Genomic DNA, 15,376 nt, shown 5'->3' with positions numbered 1-15,376 from the left:
AAACTCGCAAGACGAAAAAACTTGCGGAACGACTTAATTTCGTCTTGCGAGGCACCGCTGTACATAGCGTAAAGCTGATTCCCTTTCCCGGGCGCTTTTCTGCTGTTTCTTCCAAGCTCCAGTTAAAGCAGCATGAGAAATAAACTACCAATAGATAATTTTCAAAGTATTAAATTGGAAGAACACCAGAAGCTCAGCAAAATGACAAGGAGCAAACTTCCTACATTGTGCTTCCTGCCTCACATATTCAGGCAGCAAGCTAATTGAAATTACAGTGGTACCTCGAGTTACAAACTTAATTCGTTCTGGAAGTCCGTTCTTAACCCGAAGCGTTTTTAGGCATGCATTCCCTACATAGGCCTCCCGCGGCCCCGGAAGCAAATTGCGTTCGTATCCTGGGGCAAAGTTCGCAACCCGGGACACCTACTTCTGGGTTTGTGGAGTTCATAACCCGAAGTGTTCATAAGCAGGACTGTTCGTAACCCGAGGTACCAATGTATTGAACTTGTGAGTCCTGAGTACTTACTAAAGAACTCTAGAAGCAGGCACACTGACACACAAACATGATCCCTTCTTTTCAGCAGACACAAAAGACACTTCTTTTTTGCTCTGGTTTTAATGACAACAGATGTATCCCCTGATCTCATGATCCTGCTGATCTATACTGATGGCATGATTGATGGTATTATCTTGTTTTGATGTATTTTTGTGCACTTGTAATTTAATTCGTTGCCCTTAGGTTTGGGGACTTTAAGAACAAAAAGTGGCATACAAATAAATATCTAATAATAATAACTATTATTTTTCCCCAGGCTTCAATTTTGAGAAGCTCTTTTGGTCTAAGATGTTTAACAGAGTGCAGTCCAGAGGTAAGGATACTTTTTGGTGTTTGACTGGGGTAAAATATAGTTCATTCCACACAGAATGCCAGAAAAACAAACTGGATTGAAAATGTGCACTCTGTCTGCACTGCTGTGTAAGACGCTGCGAGTCCAGTGCAGAAGCTCAGGCAGGAGGAATCATTGTCCTGACCTCTGTTGAACTGTGGTTTCACCCATATAATGGCCAGAGATTACACTTCAGTCTAGCCAGACCAAGGGCTCTCTCTATATAATTGTTGCACAAGCCTTGCTCCCTCAGTCTGAGCAGCTTCTTGCTCAAGTAGCCAAGTAGACACTTCTTTGTCCTACTGTCTTCTCTGGAACCCGACCCTCAACCCTGATCACACCCTCCCTTTGGCCCTTTAAACCATAGTCTTTTGCTCCTGTTCAGACCTTACATGTTTGGATTATCTCCGGTATAATCTACTACCTTCAAGTCAAGGTTTGCTCAGCAAGGCATGAGTTACCTCACAAACAACTCATAGCTTGCTCCTGCAACTAGTGGTTTGTTTTCCAGTTGCTCTTCTTGTGTCTCTGCCAAATGTCTGGGGTGAGGTGGCCCAGCAAACCATGGTTAAGCAAAGTTGTTGAATTCAAACATAAGGCCAAACCATGGTAAAACAAACCATGATCTGTAAGCTATGGGGCTCACACTGTGGTTTGTTGGCAAAAACAACAACAACAAAAAACACCCCAGCTAGTTTTCAAACAAATCATGGCTAATTGTCATGTGTCATCCAGACCACAGCTCCTCCCATTAGCAAGGCCCAATGAAACAGAAGAGGAGCCATCTTCTTTTCCTATATTTTTGTTACAGAAAATGTCAGGACACCATTAACCAGAAATTCTTCAAGTTTTGGCAGGGCATCCTGACATTTACTAATACATCTCAAGACTAAATTATATTGGCCAGATGTAATCCTTTTTCCTTAGCCTTAAGATGACATTTACTTCTTGTTTATGATGGCAGATTGGTAAATTTCCAAAACAAGCATCATAACACAGATACTTGTGACATTTACTGATGCTGCTCAAAAAGAACATGGTCTTCAGCAACTGCCGAGTTCTACTCTCATTTCCATATTTGACCAGTAAATGTTGGCATTTCCCAGGGCTAGATTGGTCTCAACTAGGGCCAGGGCCTTTCAGTACTGGCCCCGACTTGGTGGAACGCTCTGTCACAAGAGACTAGGGCCCTGTGGGACATCTTTCCACAGGGCCTGCAAGACAGAGCTGTTCTGCCTGGCCTTTGGTTTGGACTCAGTCTGACCCTTGTGTTTTCCCCTCCCCTTATGGTTTTGATCTATGGGCTACTTTTAAAATGAGGCTGCATCTTAAATTGCATTTTAACCTGTATTTTAAATTGCCCCCCCCCATTATGTTTTTATTGTAATTTTACTGGTGTTAGCCGCCCTGAGCCTGGCTCTGGCCGGGGAGGGCGGGGTATAAATAAAATTTATTATTATTATTAGATGGGAATAGTTAAGAAATGTGAAGCAGAGAACTGTTCTTCATATATTATGAATCCTATAGAATCCTTGCATGCATATTGTTAATACCCCTCCCGGAAAAGCATTAACAATTGCTATCAGATAGTTTTATACAAACTTTGATCGGAAAAAGTGATTACCATATTTTTCGCCCCATAGGACGCACTTTTTCCCCTCCAAAAATGAAGGGGAGATGTGTGTGCGTCCTATGGGGCGAATGCAGGCTTTTGCTGAAGCCTGGAGAGCGAGAGGCATCGGTGCGCACCAACCCCTCTCGCTCTCCAGGCTTCAGGAAGCTATCCACAAGCCTTGCAAGCCCGGCGGGAGTTCCTGCGGGCTCACAAGGCTTGCGGAGAGCAGCCTGCAGCCCCGGCGAGTGTCCGCAAGCCTTGTGCACCCGGCAGAAGCTCCCGCCGAGCGTGCAAGGCTTGGGGCGGCAGCCTGTTGCCCGAAGCACAGGGAGCCCTCCTTGCGAGTTCCTGCAAGCCTTGCGCACCCGGCAGGAGCTCCCGCCGGGCGCGCGAGGCTTGGGGCGGCAGCCTGTTGCCCGAAGCACGCGGAGCCCTCTGGAGGGTGCGCCATGCTTCGGGCAGGCGTGTGCAAGGCTTGGGGCGGCAGCCGCGGCTGGGGGGGGGAATATTTTTTTTTTATTCATTCCCCCCCCCAAAAAAACCCTGATGTGCGTCCTATGGGCCGGTGCGCCCTATAGGACGAAAAATACGGTATATATTTCCTTCTTGCAGGAACACTGCTGGAGTGGTGGTGATACAGGGAAAGGTAAGAATAACTGAACTTTGCTTTCCTTATAGTTAAAGACTACATCATTATTATGCCCTCATTCCTGTGCTGGAACTAGTATAATACTAAGTTTATTGCATTGATTCTATATTATTTTCAAATGGCTTTGATTCTATATTTTCGAATTACACTGTGTGAAAATCATGAGCGTTTAGGCCATCACTTTAATTTGAAAAATAAATAAATTTAATTTGAAAAATAAGTAAACCCAAGAGTTTGGCAACAGTTTCACAAAAATGCCTTCCCCGCAATTCATATTTTCTTTATGTGTTAGATTCTGTTATGGCTCAAAAAACCAATGAATTGCTCTGGCCACATACCTGGTTGTGTTTAATATCTTCAGCAGGTGCACCATAAGAATTTCTGTACAAAGTAGAGATTCCAGTGTTCTGAGCTGAAGATGAGAAGAGGGGGAGAAAAGGGAATTGTGTTACCAAACAGAAAGCCAGCTAGTAGCAAGTGAAAAGGGTAATTCATGGTTTATACAGGCAAGCATCATAATGCATTTCTTAGCAATCAGTTATGCAGGCACATTGAAAACGCTGCACACAGTTCTGGTGATGGCCCCATTTCAGTTTAGGTTATTGCAGGACTGGAGCAGTCACAGAAAAGGTGAATTAAGATGATGAAGGTTTAGGAGCATTTTCCTGTGAAGAAAGGCTAAGCATCTTGGGGCTTATTAGTTTAGGAAAAGGGCACTAAAAGGGGAAATGACAGAGATGTATAAAATAATCAATACGCTATGACAGAAGGGATTTTTCTTCCATTAATACACCAGAGCATGGAGTCACTCAGTGAATTTGACTGTCAAGAGCTACAGGCCATCTATATTTGTTCACAGAACAGATAATTATAGCATGTGGCATTCATTACCCCCTAATGGCTCATTATCTCCAGTAGGATTGAAACCCAAGAGTCAGGAACATCAAAGCATATCATAGTCTAAGCTGCAAATTCGCCATTTTGCATGTAAACAAACCACTTGTGGCCATATAGAACTTGGCTTTTAAAATAGCATGTGAATCACTTATAAACACCAAGGTTGCGATTGTTTAGGAAAGCCTTATCAGAGGAACACAATGATCATCAGAGGGCAGTGGGAAATAATGCACTCTTGTAGGCAGCCTCGTTCCAAGTGCTTCAGGGCTTTGTAAGTCAAAACCAAAACCTTGAACATGGTTCAGTAGCTGGCAAGCAGTGTAATTTAAAAGTGTTGCTGCAGCATGCATGTAGTAAAGCACCCCAGTGAGTAGCACAGCCGTTGCATTTTGCAGCAGCTGCGGTTTCCAGACCAATGTCAAGGGCAGCACATTACAGTAGTCCAAGCTTGAGGTTACCAATGTGGCCAGACTACCCCTTTGCTGAATGGGTCCTGGTTGTTCCTTGTGGCAAAGTCAGACAAGTGTGACATTAGCTGCTTGTTAGCTTTCTGAGCTCTTTATCTGGAAGTCATGCTGGGTTCATTCTTCTTCCTCCTTTGCGAGGCCACTTTATGTGGATGCTTAGAAATCTGCAGTGAGGTGGCATCAAGCAGCTCAATCAAAAAGCTTTTTTTTATAAAAAAAAAATACGGACATGGGTGTTGTAGTTTTGATTTTTGTAAGGAAGGATTGATAATAGAGATTGCCAAGTGAAGCTGAATAATAATAATAATAATAATAATAATAATAATAATAATAATAGGTCTGGTGACATGGGAGAGGCTGTATATCTGAACACATAATAGATACAGTATTGGAACCAAATCTTGTTACTAGTGGGGATGAAATGGAAAACTCAGGGTTTTTGTCCCACTCTTTAGTCCAGATTCCTTCAAGTGTCAGATCTGGGAGTAATAGGCTCATTCCAATTGAGCCTGCTGTCCTCCATCATCTCCCTTCCCTGCTAGCACTTAAGCACTTATTCAGAGGCAAGATACGTGCACATGTGTTTAATATCTTTATGCTATTGGAAAACATATATCTGTACATGCAACGCAATCTGAAAGAAGACCTGTGTACAATATCTGGCCAGGGGGAGTTAAAAAAAAAAAAAGGCCCACAAAGCTGCAATTTTGTAGTATGTTTTATTGAACTGTTGTTAAGATTGGCTGAGCCTGTTTTGTTTTCATGCCTGTTGAGGTTCTTTTTCAAGGTGATGTATACATTTCGTACACAAAGAGAATATGTTTTTCTTTCATTTATTCTTCCCTTTCTCTTCAGACAAGGCTTCATTTGATGTGGTAACAACGTGCCCCAGGCTCAGATGAGGTAACCTGAAAAAGCAAATAAGACTTGTGATCTCTGTTGTCAATCAGATAATGCAAACTCTTGTAGATCAATTATTTTTGGCTTTGTTGTCTAAGCTTATCGCTCATGATGTGTTGAATATGACAGGGCAGCAATGAGGATACTGCTTGTGTATATTTGTGCCCAATTAAAACGAGTGTAGAGGAGGCATGGAGAAAATTGCGGGCAAAATGGGGGGGGGGGAGGGATTGGTGGTCAAATATGTGTGAAAAAGCACTGGTGTAAGTAGCCAAGATGAAAAAAAGCCAGAGTAGATAAAGTGCAATAAACTTTTTTTGCCTTTACTAGAGCTTGCTTAATATTTTTTTAATTGCATGAAATTTATACACTGTTTGAGTGTAAAAAAAAAAAGCCCTTAAAGCAGTTTACAAGATGTAAATTTTTATTGATGCCATTAATACTTTCAAACAGAGAAAAAGTTAAGATTAAAATTCACAATGGCATTTCTAGCAGGCAGCAAAAAGAATAGAGTGAAGGCGCCTGCTTGATAATCTGTAGGTAGGGAGTTTCAAATAAGCTTGAATGTGCTGCAGCGCCTATAAACTATTAATATGTTTGTATGGCCTTCTGTGTTACCAAATTAGATCCTGACATGCAAGCATGTCCTCCAAAATCAAGTCATCAACTTTAGAGACAAATCACAATTGTCAGCTAAGTCCGACATTAGGCCTGCTTCACAGGTTAAGTTTTTGGGGGGAACATTTTAATGTAAAGTGTGAACATGCAAAAGTTGCATTATACAGATACTATAATTGGTCATTAGTAAATGTGTGAATTGACGACCCTGGTCTCAAACACTGCAATCCAACACTAAAAGCACAATACCTTGTCGGAATGTGGAAGCTGCCTTTTAGCTGGTCACGAATTCTTGATGGATCAGAATCTAGTGAGGAGCAAAGGATCCCACGCTGGCTAAGACATAGCTTTTGTACATTTTGTTTCATCTTTTGGCTCCGTTAGCTGAAATCCTGGTGAACACCTGAAGGATTTGGCGATCAGTGGTAGCAAATTGTGTTAGATCCTAAGTGTAACAGAATTGCTGTTGAATGAGACGTTAAGAATGGCAGCAGCTCCCGATTCCTGGTACCATTCAGAACCTCAGCAAGGAAAGGAAATATCAAGTACCACAGTCTAGAGGTTCTGTAGATTTCAAGTCCAATGCTGTGATGGAGGAATTCTTAAAAAATTAAGAAAGAGCCAGATGGGATCCGTACCACTAGGGTTTGGGATCCTTCCTCACCCCTGGGCTCCACTGTCTAGTTCCTTTTCTGTAATGTAGAGTTTCTCGTAACATCCTATGCTATTTTCCATTCTTTCCTAGGTAGATTGCCATTGGGATCGCCAACCCAGAATTTATTCTCTTCCCTCCGACTTCCCTTGCAGCCCTCCTCACACTCACTCTCAATCCTTTCCCCCCTGCCCTTTAGTCTCTTTCTGCATCTGTGCAGCCTCTCCCGCAAATTCCCTTGGATCAAGCATCCTGACTTTTTGAAGCTGCAGTGATGCCAGGAGGCAAAGGCATCTTCTTTCCATTACTTTCCTCCAAGCCCAGTGCTGTGATGGAAGGCCATTTAAAAGGGCCTAGTGCGCCCAATATGGCCTGTGGTTTACCACCTCTGGAATTAAATATTACGAATGCTTATTATTTACTTTTGTTAAATATTTATACATACAATTTCCCATCTGTTCTCTCGGTAGCCGAGTCTCCCTCCACCTTGCCATGCTTGTATGTTTCACACCCAGGGGGCAAATGTTGCCCCCTTGCAAATGAAGGGGGAGAGATCTTACTTCGACAGCCATTTCGATAAAGTGAAAAGTGAACAGCTCTAAGTTTAAACAGGTTCTGTGCACAACCAAAAATATCCAGGGAAGCTGCAACAACGCATTTCCACCTCTCTGTTGCCTTCTGCTTAAACTTTTGGTTAATGTAGGGATTTGCTACAAATATAAAATTGTGCCTGTAGTAGGGAACGGAAGGTGAGCCGCCACCGTGCAAGGTGTCACAACTGGACAGATGCTTTGGCATGATAGCAGCACAAGCCCAGCAAGTGCTTAGCTTGGCAGATGGATAGGTGCTGAGAGGGGAGAATGTCACCAAGCTGAGGCCAAGGCAGATTTGTCACAGCTACCTTTAGCCACCTGCAGTTGCATGGTTTTAAATCCTCCCAAATTACAGGACTGGTCAACATGCCCAAGGCCTCTTTAAGATGTCCTCTTCACAAGTGTCCCTGATCAGGATTCCGTCAAGTCGGCTAATGCCTCCCTCTTGTGTGTGCATTTGGACAATAATTTCATTTTTAGCATGTAGTAAGTTTGTTCGCTGTCTAATCCCAAATCTGAGTTGGGTGGGTGGGGCATAACCAGAATGAGTGGACAAGCCTACAATCTCTCTCCTTTTCAAGTTATTTATTTATTTTGCCAACCATTTCCCACAACTGGCAGAAAGCGCCAAATTCAGGCAGCAGTTCCCAACAGCAGGCTTGGGTGAGATAGTTCCCCCCAAATCCACTTTATTGCCTCCCCACACAGCCCCCTAGTGAAAATGGGTGGTGGTGGGGAGACATGAAACATTCCTCTAGGTTGGGGTGCAGAAGCTTTCTGGCTCCATGGGCCAGATCCTTCCTGCTCTGCCCAGAATAATCTGGCCTCCACTTGAGATGAGTGGCAGCTCTTTCAGAAAGCAACACAAACATCCAGGTCTTAAATACCCAGTAGGTAACACCAATGAATAATTAAGCTGATTCCTCAGAGTTTTGGAGGAACGAGATATTTTTCACTGAGGTGTGCCTAAAGAGAGTAGGAAAAAAATTATACTCCCTAAGGATAAAACAGATAAAAAGATATAAATGAAGTCCTGGTGATTAGAGTATTCGTCTGATGCATGGCTATTCCAATTTCTGCTAAGCCATGTGATATTCATGCAAAAGCTGTAGCTAGAGATCACGACACGTGCTCATCTAGGGTTACACCACAAAGCCAAAATGTGTAGTGCAAGTCACGTCTCTGCCCTTCTGTTCGGGTGGGGGGGGAATGTTGTTACAAAAGCAGATAAAACCTCTTTTCCCCATGGAAGAAAAAATACTATTAGAATGCAAGCTTCTCTCCTATACGAAGCTTTATCACTGAATTAAACATTATGCTGCAGGAACAGAAATCATAATTTCCTATCTAACCCAGCAATGCTTTATTGCTTGCAGCTACAATACACACCTGTTTAAATGCACGACACATACAAAATATACGGGCTCAATTTATGGCCACTAGTAATATCACAAGTACAAGGAAATGTCAGCTGGAGCTCAGATCGCAGCATAATGATAAACAATACAAATACACATCTACATTTGGGAAGGACTCTAAAGATGCTCTGCAAAACTTAAAGCCTACAAATGTGTTGCGTACAAGTATATGCAATACTTTTGCTTCAATTGTTTTTGAATGTATAACATGCGGCAACATCTGCCTCACCTGTCATTGCGTCTTTCCTAGAAGTGTGCTCTCCTTTATTTCCATAAGTAGCATTTGTCCCGGTTGACTCGTAGTCTGTTTTTCTTTCTTTTAAAGTGATCATTTCCCGAGGTGAGGCTGGGGCACTTGCTAGCAAACAAAAACAAATTTAGATTTTTAACCTCTGTCATCGCACAAGTACATACAAAACCTACCGCTGGTGTAAATACGTAAACGGGCACAAATTCTTAGCAGTGCTGCTACTTAACAATAACATTATATGCATCTACATTAAGGGTAATCCATTTTGATAGAAAGGCTGGAATTGTTTAGCTCATGTGAAGCAACTAGATGTTATTTGAAAACCTGAAGCATCTGGGCAAAAAAAAAGCAGTTAAATTTAACAATTGTCGCTCAAGGAGTCTGGAATTCAGTGTATTCAAATACTTATACATAAGATACCAAGAAAAAGGCTATCCAGACATCGTACAGAAGTTGTGTCAGTCTTATGCACAACTGCTGGACATTTATTTAGGAGGTGGTGCCCCCCTCCCCAAAGACAATGATTATACCATAGCGCGCATAAATGAAACTAGTAGTATCTGTTTGGGATACTTTCTGACCCCTCTGAAAAGGGACCACTAATTACACCACAAGGCACATGGCTGAAACTTGTAATAATAAACAGAACTGGACAGAGTCCACCTTCCTGCACTGTAAATAAACATAGATTGACTGCTTTACAGAGACAAGCCCCAAGTCAGACTATTTAGCGTAGCTGGAGACATCACAGATTCCTCTGCTACTGAAATTATGAACTCTCTCAGCAATAAAGGAAACGTAAACAGTTATTGCTTGCTGTAGGAATAAATACTTTTTAAATGTCTTTATGTTTATCAAGTTATGAAAACAAGTAACATCCCAGTGCAGACTCTCTATTATCCTGTCATACTTCACCCCAAGCCACCCAAATTTCCCAGTCTACAGCTAAATTTGGAAGCTTGCACGAAGCCAGTAGTGTAACACAAAACTAATTAAATTATGAGCCTCCCTCCCTCACTGTCAATCTGGGTCATTTGCTTCACCCATTTGGAAAAGCAATTGTGTTCTTCAATATTTTATCCATTTTTTGACAAGGGAGGCTTACATTAGCCCTATTTGGGGTCCCACCACCTCCATGCAGTGCAAATTGTGTGAGGGAAAATGGGAGTGCACATCCAAATCCTGCCCCCATAACATTTCCTCCACATCTCTCTCTCTCTCTCCATGAGCTCCTACAGACAAATCCAGCCAACAAATGCAAGACAATGGGACACCTCTGTAGCACACACAATGAAAGAACAGCATTCTCATGCCTTCAGTGGCAGAGCCAGCAAAAACCCAGGTCGTGTCAGTCCTTAGGCATTCCTCTAAACAGGGTTTTGGATTCCCTTATGCTCCTCACGAGCACAACACACAACAGTGAGGGAGGAAAGCCCACACAACACATAGTTCCCTGGGCACAGAACACACACATCCCTTCTGCACCAAGGGCTCAGAAAATCCACCCTTGGGTTCAAAAGAAGCAAGCAACCAAAGGAAGGGACCAGACAGGCGACAAGGGTGGTCACAGACACACATTTGGGTGACTCCATAGGGCAGTGATGGCCAAATGTGGCCCTCCAGCTGTTTTGGGACTAAAACTCCCATCATCCCTGACCACTGGTCCTGTTAGCTAGGGATGATAGGAGTTGTAGTCCCAAAACAACTGGAGGGCCAAGTTTTGGCCATCACTGCCATAGGGCATGGAGTTGGGAAGAGACAGAAAGGAGTCCAAGCGTACACTAAGGGGGAAATGATGCTTTCACTTACCTTTGGCATCGTTTAAAAATGTGATGTCCGGGGCAAAAAAGAGGATGCTCCTGGGATTCAAACCCACACTGCAAAATGCCACAGAGCTGTTCCCTAACCTCTCAAGCACAGCAGCAAACAATCCTCCCACACAAAACCCAGAGGCATCAAAGGGCACATATTTCTGTCCCCTGCTCCAACACCCAGACACAATGAACACAGGTATTGCAGAAGGAGACAGCTCACATTTTATACACTGAGGCTCCAGGTTAAAATTCAGCACCATATTAGGAAAAGCAGAGAGAGGAGAACATGATGGCTTACCTAAACCAATCAGGAGGGAGCACTACATGGGCCAATAGAATGGCTCCTGCATGAGACCAGCCCTCCCACTGGCAACCCATGTGATCAGTCTCCCCCTTTCACCACAGTTTGTTGCCTCACACCTTACCTGGCAAGGCTAGCCACTCAACAAGATTAAATCTCCCTCCCCCTCCTCACGCCCCCAAATACAGCCTTATACATCCTAACAGCAGCAGCAACCCGACCTTGTGCACCCCCTCACAGTCTAGAGTACCTGAACAAATACAGAGAGGAGAGGCTACTGAGCTCCTCCAACTCCCAGCTCACTGCCTTCAGAGACCCATCCTGCAGCCTGCTGAAGGCATACCATTAGGCTGGGCTCAGGGAGGAGACCCATCTGCCACTCACTAGCAATGAAGAAGCAATACGTATGGCAGAGTCAAAGTCTTTATTGAGCAGCACTTGGACGTCAAGAAGAGATCCTGAAACAGAAGGCTGTGTGTATGGTTGCCACCCAGCCCCTCCAGCAGGGCTCCTGTGCTTTGGACAGTGGGCTTTGCAGAGCAGCTGCAGCCGAGTCTCTTAACGGCACCCGAACCACATCAGGAAAGCCACTTGTTGCACTATTGGCTGTCATGGAACCTGCGAGGATGAAGGTGGTGAAGGTGCCTCCCTGGAGGAAGCAGGTCAGCAGCCCTACAGGAGAACGGCTGGGAGCATCTTCCTTCCTGCTGTTGGGCAGACTGGGGCTCCCTCTTGGTTCGTGTGGATCAGGGTGCAACCTGTAGCTGGGGGAGAGCAGCCTGCAGAGAGGACACCAAAAGAAAGAGGGAACAATGAGCAAGAGGCAGCAGCTGGAGCAGGCACTCCCTCTGGCTGCATGCGCAGTGAGGATTTATGCATTCACAGTGAGAGAGAGGTGCCTACGGAGTGCCTGTGGTTATGCATCAGTAGCCCACCTGACATGGTGGTGGGGGAGAGACTGCAGAGACTGTGAATCCACTCACTTTTTCTCCTTTTGGGGGGTGTCCAATAAAACTTTGTATGTTTGATGACAGCTTGCTCTGCTCCTTGCACCTGGGCTGTGATCCTGTAAGACAAATGTGCTCGTGAGGGTTTGGCCAACTGTGGGAATGGCTGAAGTAGACTTTTGCCAACAAGCAGATTGCAGGCATGTGGCAATGAGGACTTCCCCACCATCTGGGGAGCAGTGGAAGAGTGTTAGAAAAGACCATTCAAACAAGACAAAGCATTCACATTATTTCAAGGTAGGTTATGGAATGCATGGCAATGAAGTGTTTGAGAGGGAGGAAGTCATGGGAGCTGCACTTTGAAGAATGAGGTTTCCATTTCCTTTGCTTACCTCTGTGGGGTGCTCTGCCCTGGCAGCCTCAGTTGTTGGACTGAAGTTTGCTGTCGGATGCTTGTTTCTGAAGTCTCAAAGTGAGGTACCTGTTAGGGTTCTAGGTAGACAAGTGTTAGCAACGTGCTCAAGTTCCTACATGTGTGTTGTGAGACCAGGCTATTTCATGCAAAGTGGGCACAGTGCCTTTTTCACAAAGCCCCCCTCCTGAAAGCTTCCAGTGTGCACAATATGTGGAGCCAGAGACCCATAGTCCAATGTTGTGTGCCTTGTCATCCAAATTATGAACTCTGTGTTTGATTACTTACTACTTGAAATATGCTGTGACTGGGAGCTGAGTTGTACCACATCCTGTGCTTGGTCATGTGTCATGGATGGGGTAATCGGCAATGCAAGAGTGGCTATTTTTTAAATTTCCCTCCTCCCTTTGACAGGAGGGAACGGAGGTAAATTATTTGACCTAGGACTGGGGTGGTGTGAAGTTGTGTCATTAAGAATGTATCGTTCAAGACCAACCATATTTCCCTGCTTGATAGTCTGGTAGATCATGGAAATGAATTTCAGCAAACTATCTGAGAAGGTCTCCCAATATATCCTTGTTGATAAAGTGGTAAAATGTGGGCTGGATGAATCTTAGGATGGGGGGCGGGGGGCGGGGAGAGAAACCTGGCTTGCCAGTAATACATGTGAAAAGGATCTAGGCATCTTAGTTGATCGGAAGCCGAATACATGAAGCAGCAGTGCGATGTGGCTACTAAAAATAAATAAAAGCTAATACATTTTTAGGCTGCATCAATAGAAGCACAGTATTCAGATCATGGAAAGTAAATAGCTAAGCTCTATTCCAGGCATAGGCAAACTCTGCCCTCCAGATGTTTTGGGACTACAACTCCCATCATCACAAGCTAACAGGAGCAGTGGTCAGGGATGATGGGAGTTGTTGTCCCAAAACATCTGGAGGGCCAAGTTTGCCTATGCCTGCTCTATTCCATATTCATCAGGTCACATTTGGAATACTGTGTCCAGTTCTGGGCACCATATTTAAAGAGAGAGACTAACAAACTGGGTCATGTGATCTGCAAACAAGGTCCTATGAGGAATGGTTGACTGAGCTTGGCATGTTGAACCTGGAGAAGAGAAGATTAAGGGATGACAGTGACCTTCAAATATCTGAAGGGCTGTCATGCAAAAGACAGAACAAACTTGTTCTCTGTTGTTCCAGAGGGAAAGACTAGAAACTAGGAGACAATTCCTGATGGCAGCAGCTGTCTGACAGTGGAACAGACAACCGTTGGAGGTGGTGACCTCTCTTTCACTGGAGGCTGGACAGCCAGCTGTCAGGCATGCTAGAGTTGCATCTTGAACTTCAGATCCTACACTGAGCAGGGAGTTGGCCTCCAAGAATCGTGTGAATTCTATGATAATGAACTGCAACTACAAGCAGGAACAGAGTAGTTGTGGCCTACCAAATGTTGCTGGGATTACAACTCCCATAATTCCTGATTGTTCTTCCGATAAAAGTTGGGGTAAAAAATGTCTGGAGGACCGCAGGTTCTCCATCCATGGTGTTATGTAGTGAAGTTTCACCCTGGGCCAGCAGGGGGATACTGTATATAGTTTTCACTCAGGTCTGTAGATAGTTTTCCCTCAGGTCCGCGTCAGTTATTTTAGGTGGGAACTCTGGGCTGTTGTTGTTACAATGTTGACAGCCGGCTGCCTATAAAAGCAGGCCGGCTGAGCTGTTTGCAGTCAGTTCTATTCCAGCTTACGAAATAAAGAGCTACTTGGAGAAATCGCTGTGTCGTCTGCTATGTCAACCCACAACTTAACACTGGCGACGAGGATGGGATGGATGGACATCAGAGCACAGCCAGATGCGGCCAGCCTCTGAACTGAGCTGAATCACTGAGCTGAATCACAGAGCGAAATCACTGAGCGAAATCACTGGACAGAACCAATTCAGAGCTGACAGTTCTGGCTAGAGCACTGTGTTCCATCCATCGCCCTTCACGCCGGCATCGGAATCATGGCTTCACTTGTGCCTCTACCGCCGTTTGCGCCAGCCTCTGAATCATGGGATTCCTACCTCGCTCGGTTCGACTGCTACCTCCAAGCCAACGAGCTGACAGCATTATCAAAGGATCGTAAGCGGGGCCTATTCCTCAGCCTCTGTGGGCCTGAGGTGTTTGAGACGGCCCGAGCATTGGTTGCGCCCGAAGCAGTCCAGGCAACACCATGGGACACAATCCAAGAGAAGCTCCGCAACCACTACGCACCAAAGCCGTCCAAGATTGCTGCCCGCCATGCGTTCTACCACCGGAACCAGGCAGAGGGGGAGTCAATCAACAACTACACCACCGCCCTGCGACAGGCTGCAATGCACTGTGAGTTCCGAGACTTAGACGATGCCCTGATGGATCGAATCGTCTGCGGGGTCCGGGACATCCATCTGCAACGGCGTCTCCTCGCCAAGCCAGACCTCACGCTGCAGAAAGCCATTGAGGAGGCTGTGGCCTCAGAAGCTGCTGAACGCTCCGCCCAAGAGATCCGCAAGTGCAGCAGCCCGCGTCTTGCTAGGGAGCCAGTTCCGGTGCATCATGAAGAGGCCAGCAGTGATGAGGCATCCTCCAGTGAAGGCGATGACGTGCACCAGACAAAGCGGGAGCACAGGAAGTTCCAACAGAAGTCCAAGGGCCAACCGGAATGTGCCGGCTGCGGAGGCAACCATTCCCGTGCCAAGTGTCGATTCAGAGACGCCATCTGTAGGAAGTGTTCCAGAAGGGGCCACATCGCTAAGGTCTGCCAATCGGCTCCGTCTGACACCCCCCCTTCATCGACTCGCAAGTCCAAGCCTTCACTCCAGTCTGCCAAGGAAAGTTGTTTCGCTCTCACCAACTGCCGCTGCCCGTCTGAAACCACGATTGGCCAAACCGACTCGCCTATGCGACGCAAGCTGAACGTCACGGTGCTCATTGA

General features: G+C 45.2%; 1 protein-coding gene and 1 long non-coding RNA gene across 15 annotated transcripts in view; one reads left to right on the top strand and one right to left on the bottom strand.

Moving 5' to 3' along the window:
* Window positions 1-15,376, bottom strand: part of LOC309348015 (catenin delta-2) — a 226,711-nt gene that overhangs the window by 2,419 nt on the left and 208,916 nt on the right. For all 6 annotated transcript variants that reach the window (XM_081873002.1, XM_081873005.1, XM_081873004.1 and 3 more), the window contains 2 exons: window positions 8,926-9,054; window positions 3,490-3,563 (listed from right to left, as the gene is read on the bottom strand). In XM_081873002.1, the coding sequence (XP_081729128.1) occupies window positions 3,490-3,563; window positions 8,926-9,054 (203 nt within the window). The remainder of the gene's footprint in view (window positions 1-3,489; window positions 3,564-8,925; window positions 9,055-15,376) is intronic.
* The window catches only part of LOC309348111, an 85,713-nt gene that overhangs the window by 27,222 nt on the left and 43,115 nt on the right, over window positions 1-15,376 (top strand). For 5 of the 9 annotated variants that reach the window (XR_014159161.1, XR_014159162.1, XR_014159163.1 and 2 more), the window contains exons 3-5: window positions 813-869; window positions 3,115-3,148; window positions 5,371-5,418. This is a non-coding gene — a long non-coding RNA (uncharacterized lncRNA). Of the gene's footprint in view, window positions 1-812; window positions 870-3,114; window positions 3,149-5,370; window positions 5,672-15,376 lie in introns of those variants that run through there. The other 4 variants (XR_014159166.1, XR_014159167.1, XR_014159168.1 and 1 more) reach the window with 3 other exon arrangements.

The sequence above is a fragment of the Podarcis erhardii genome, assembly GCF_964252035.2.
Source record: "Podarcis erhardii genome assembly, chromosome: 8".
NCBI classification, from domain to species: Eukaryota; Metazoa; Chordata; class Lepidosauria; order Squamata; family Lacertidae; genus Podarcis; species Podarcis erhardii.
This window is presented reverse-complemented; position numbering and strand designations above follow the sequence as displayed.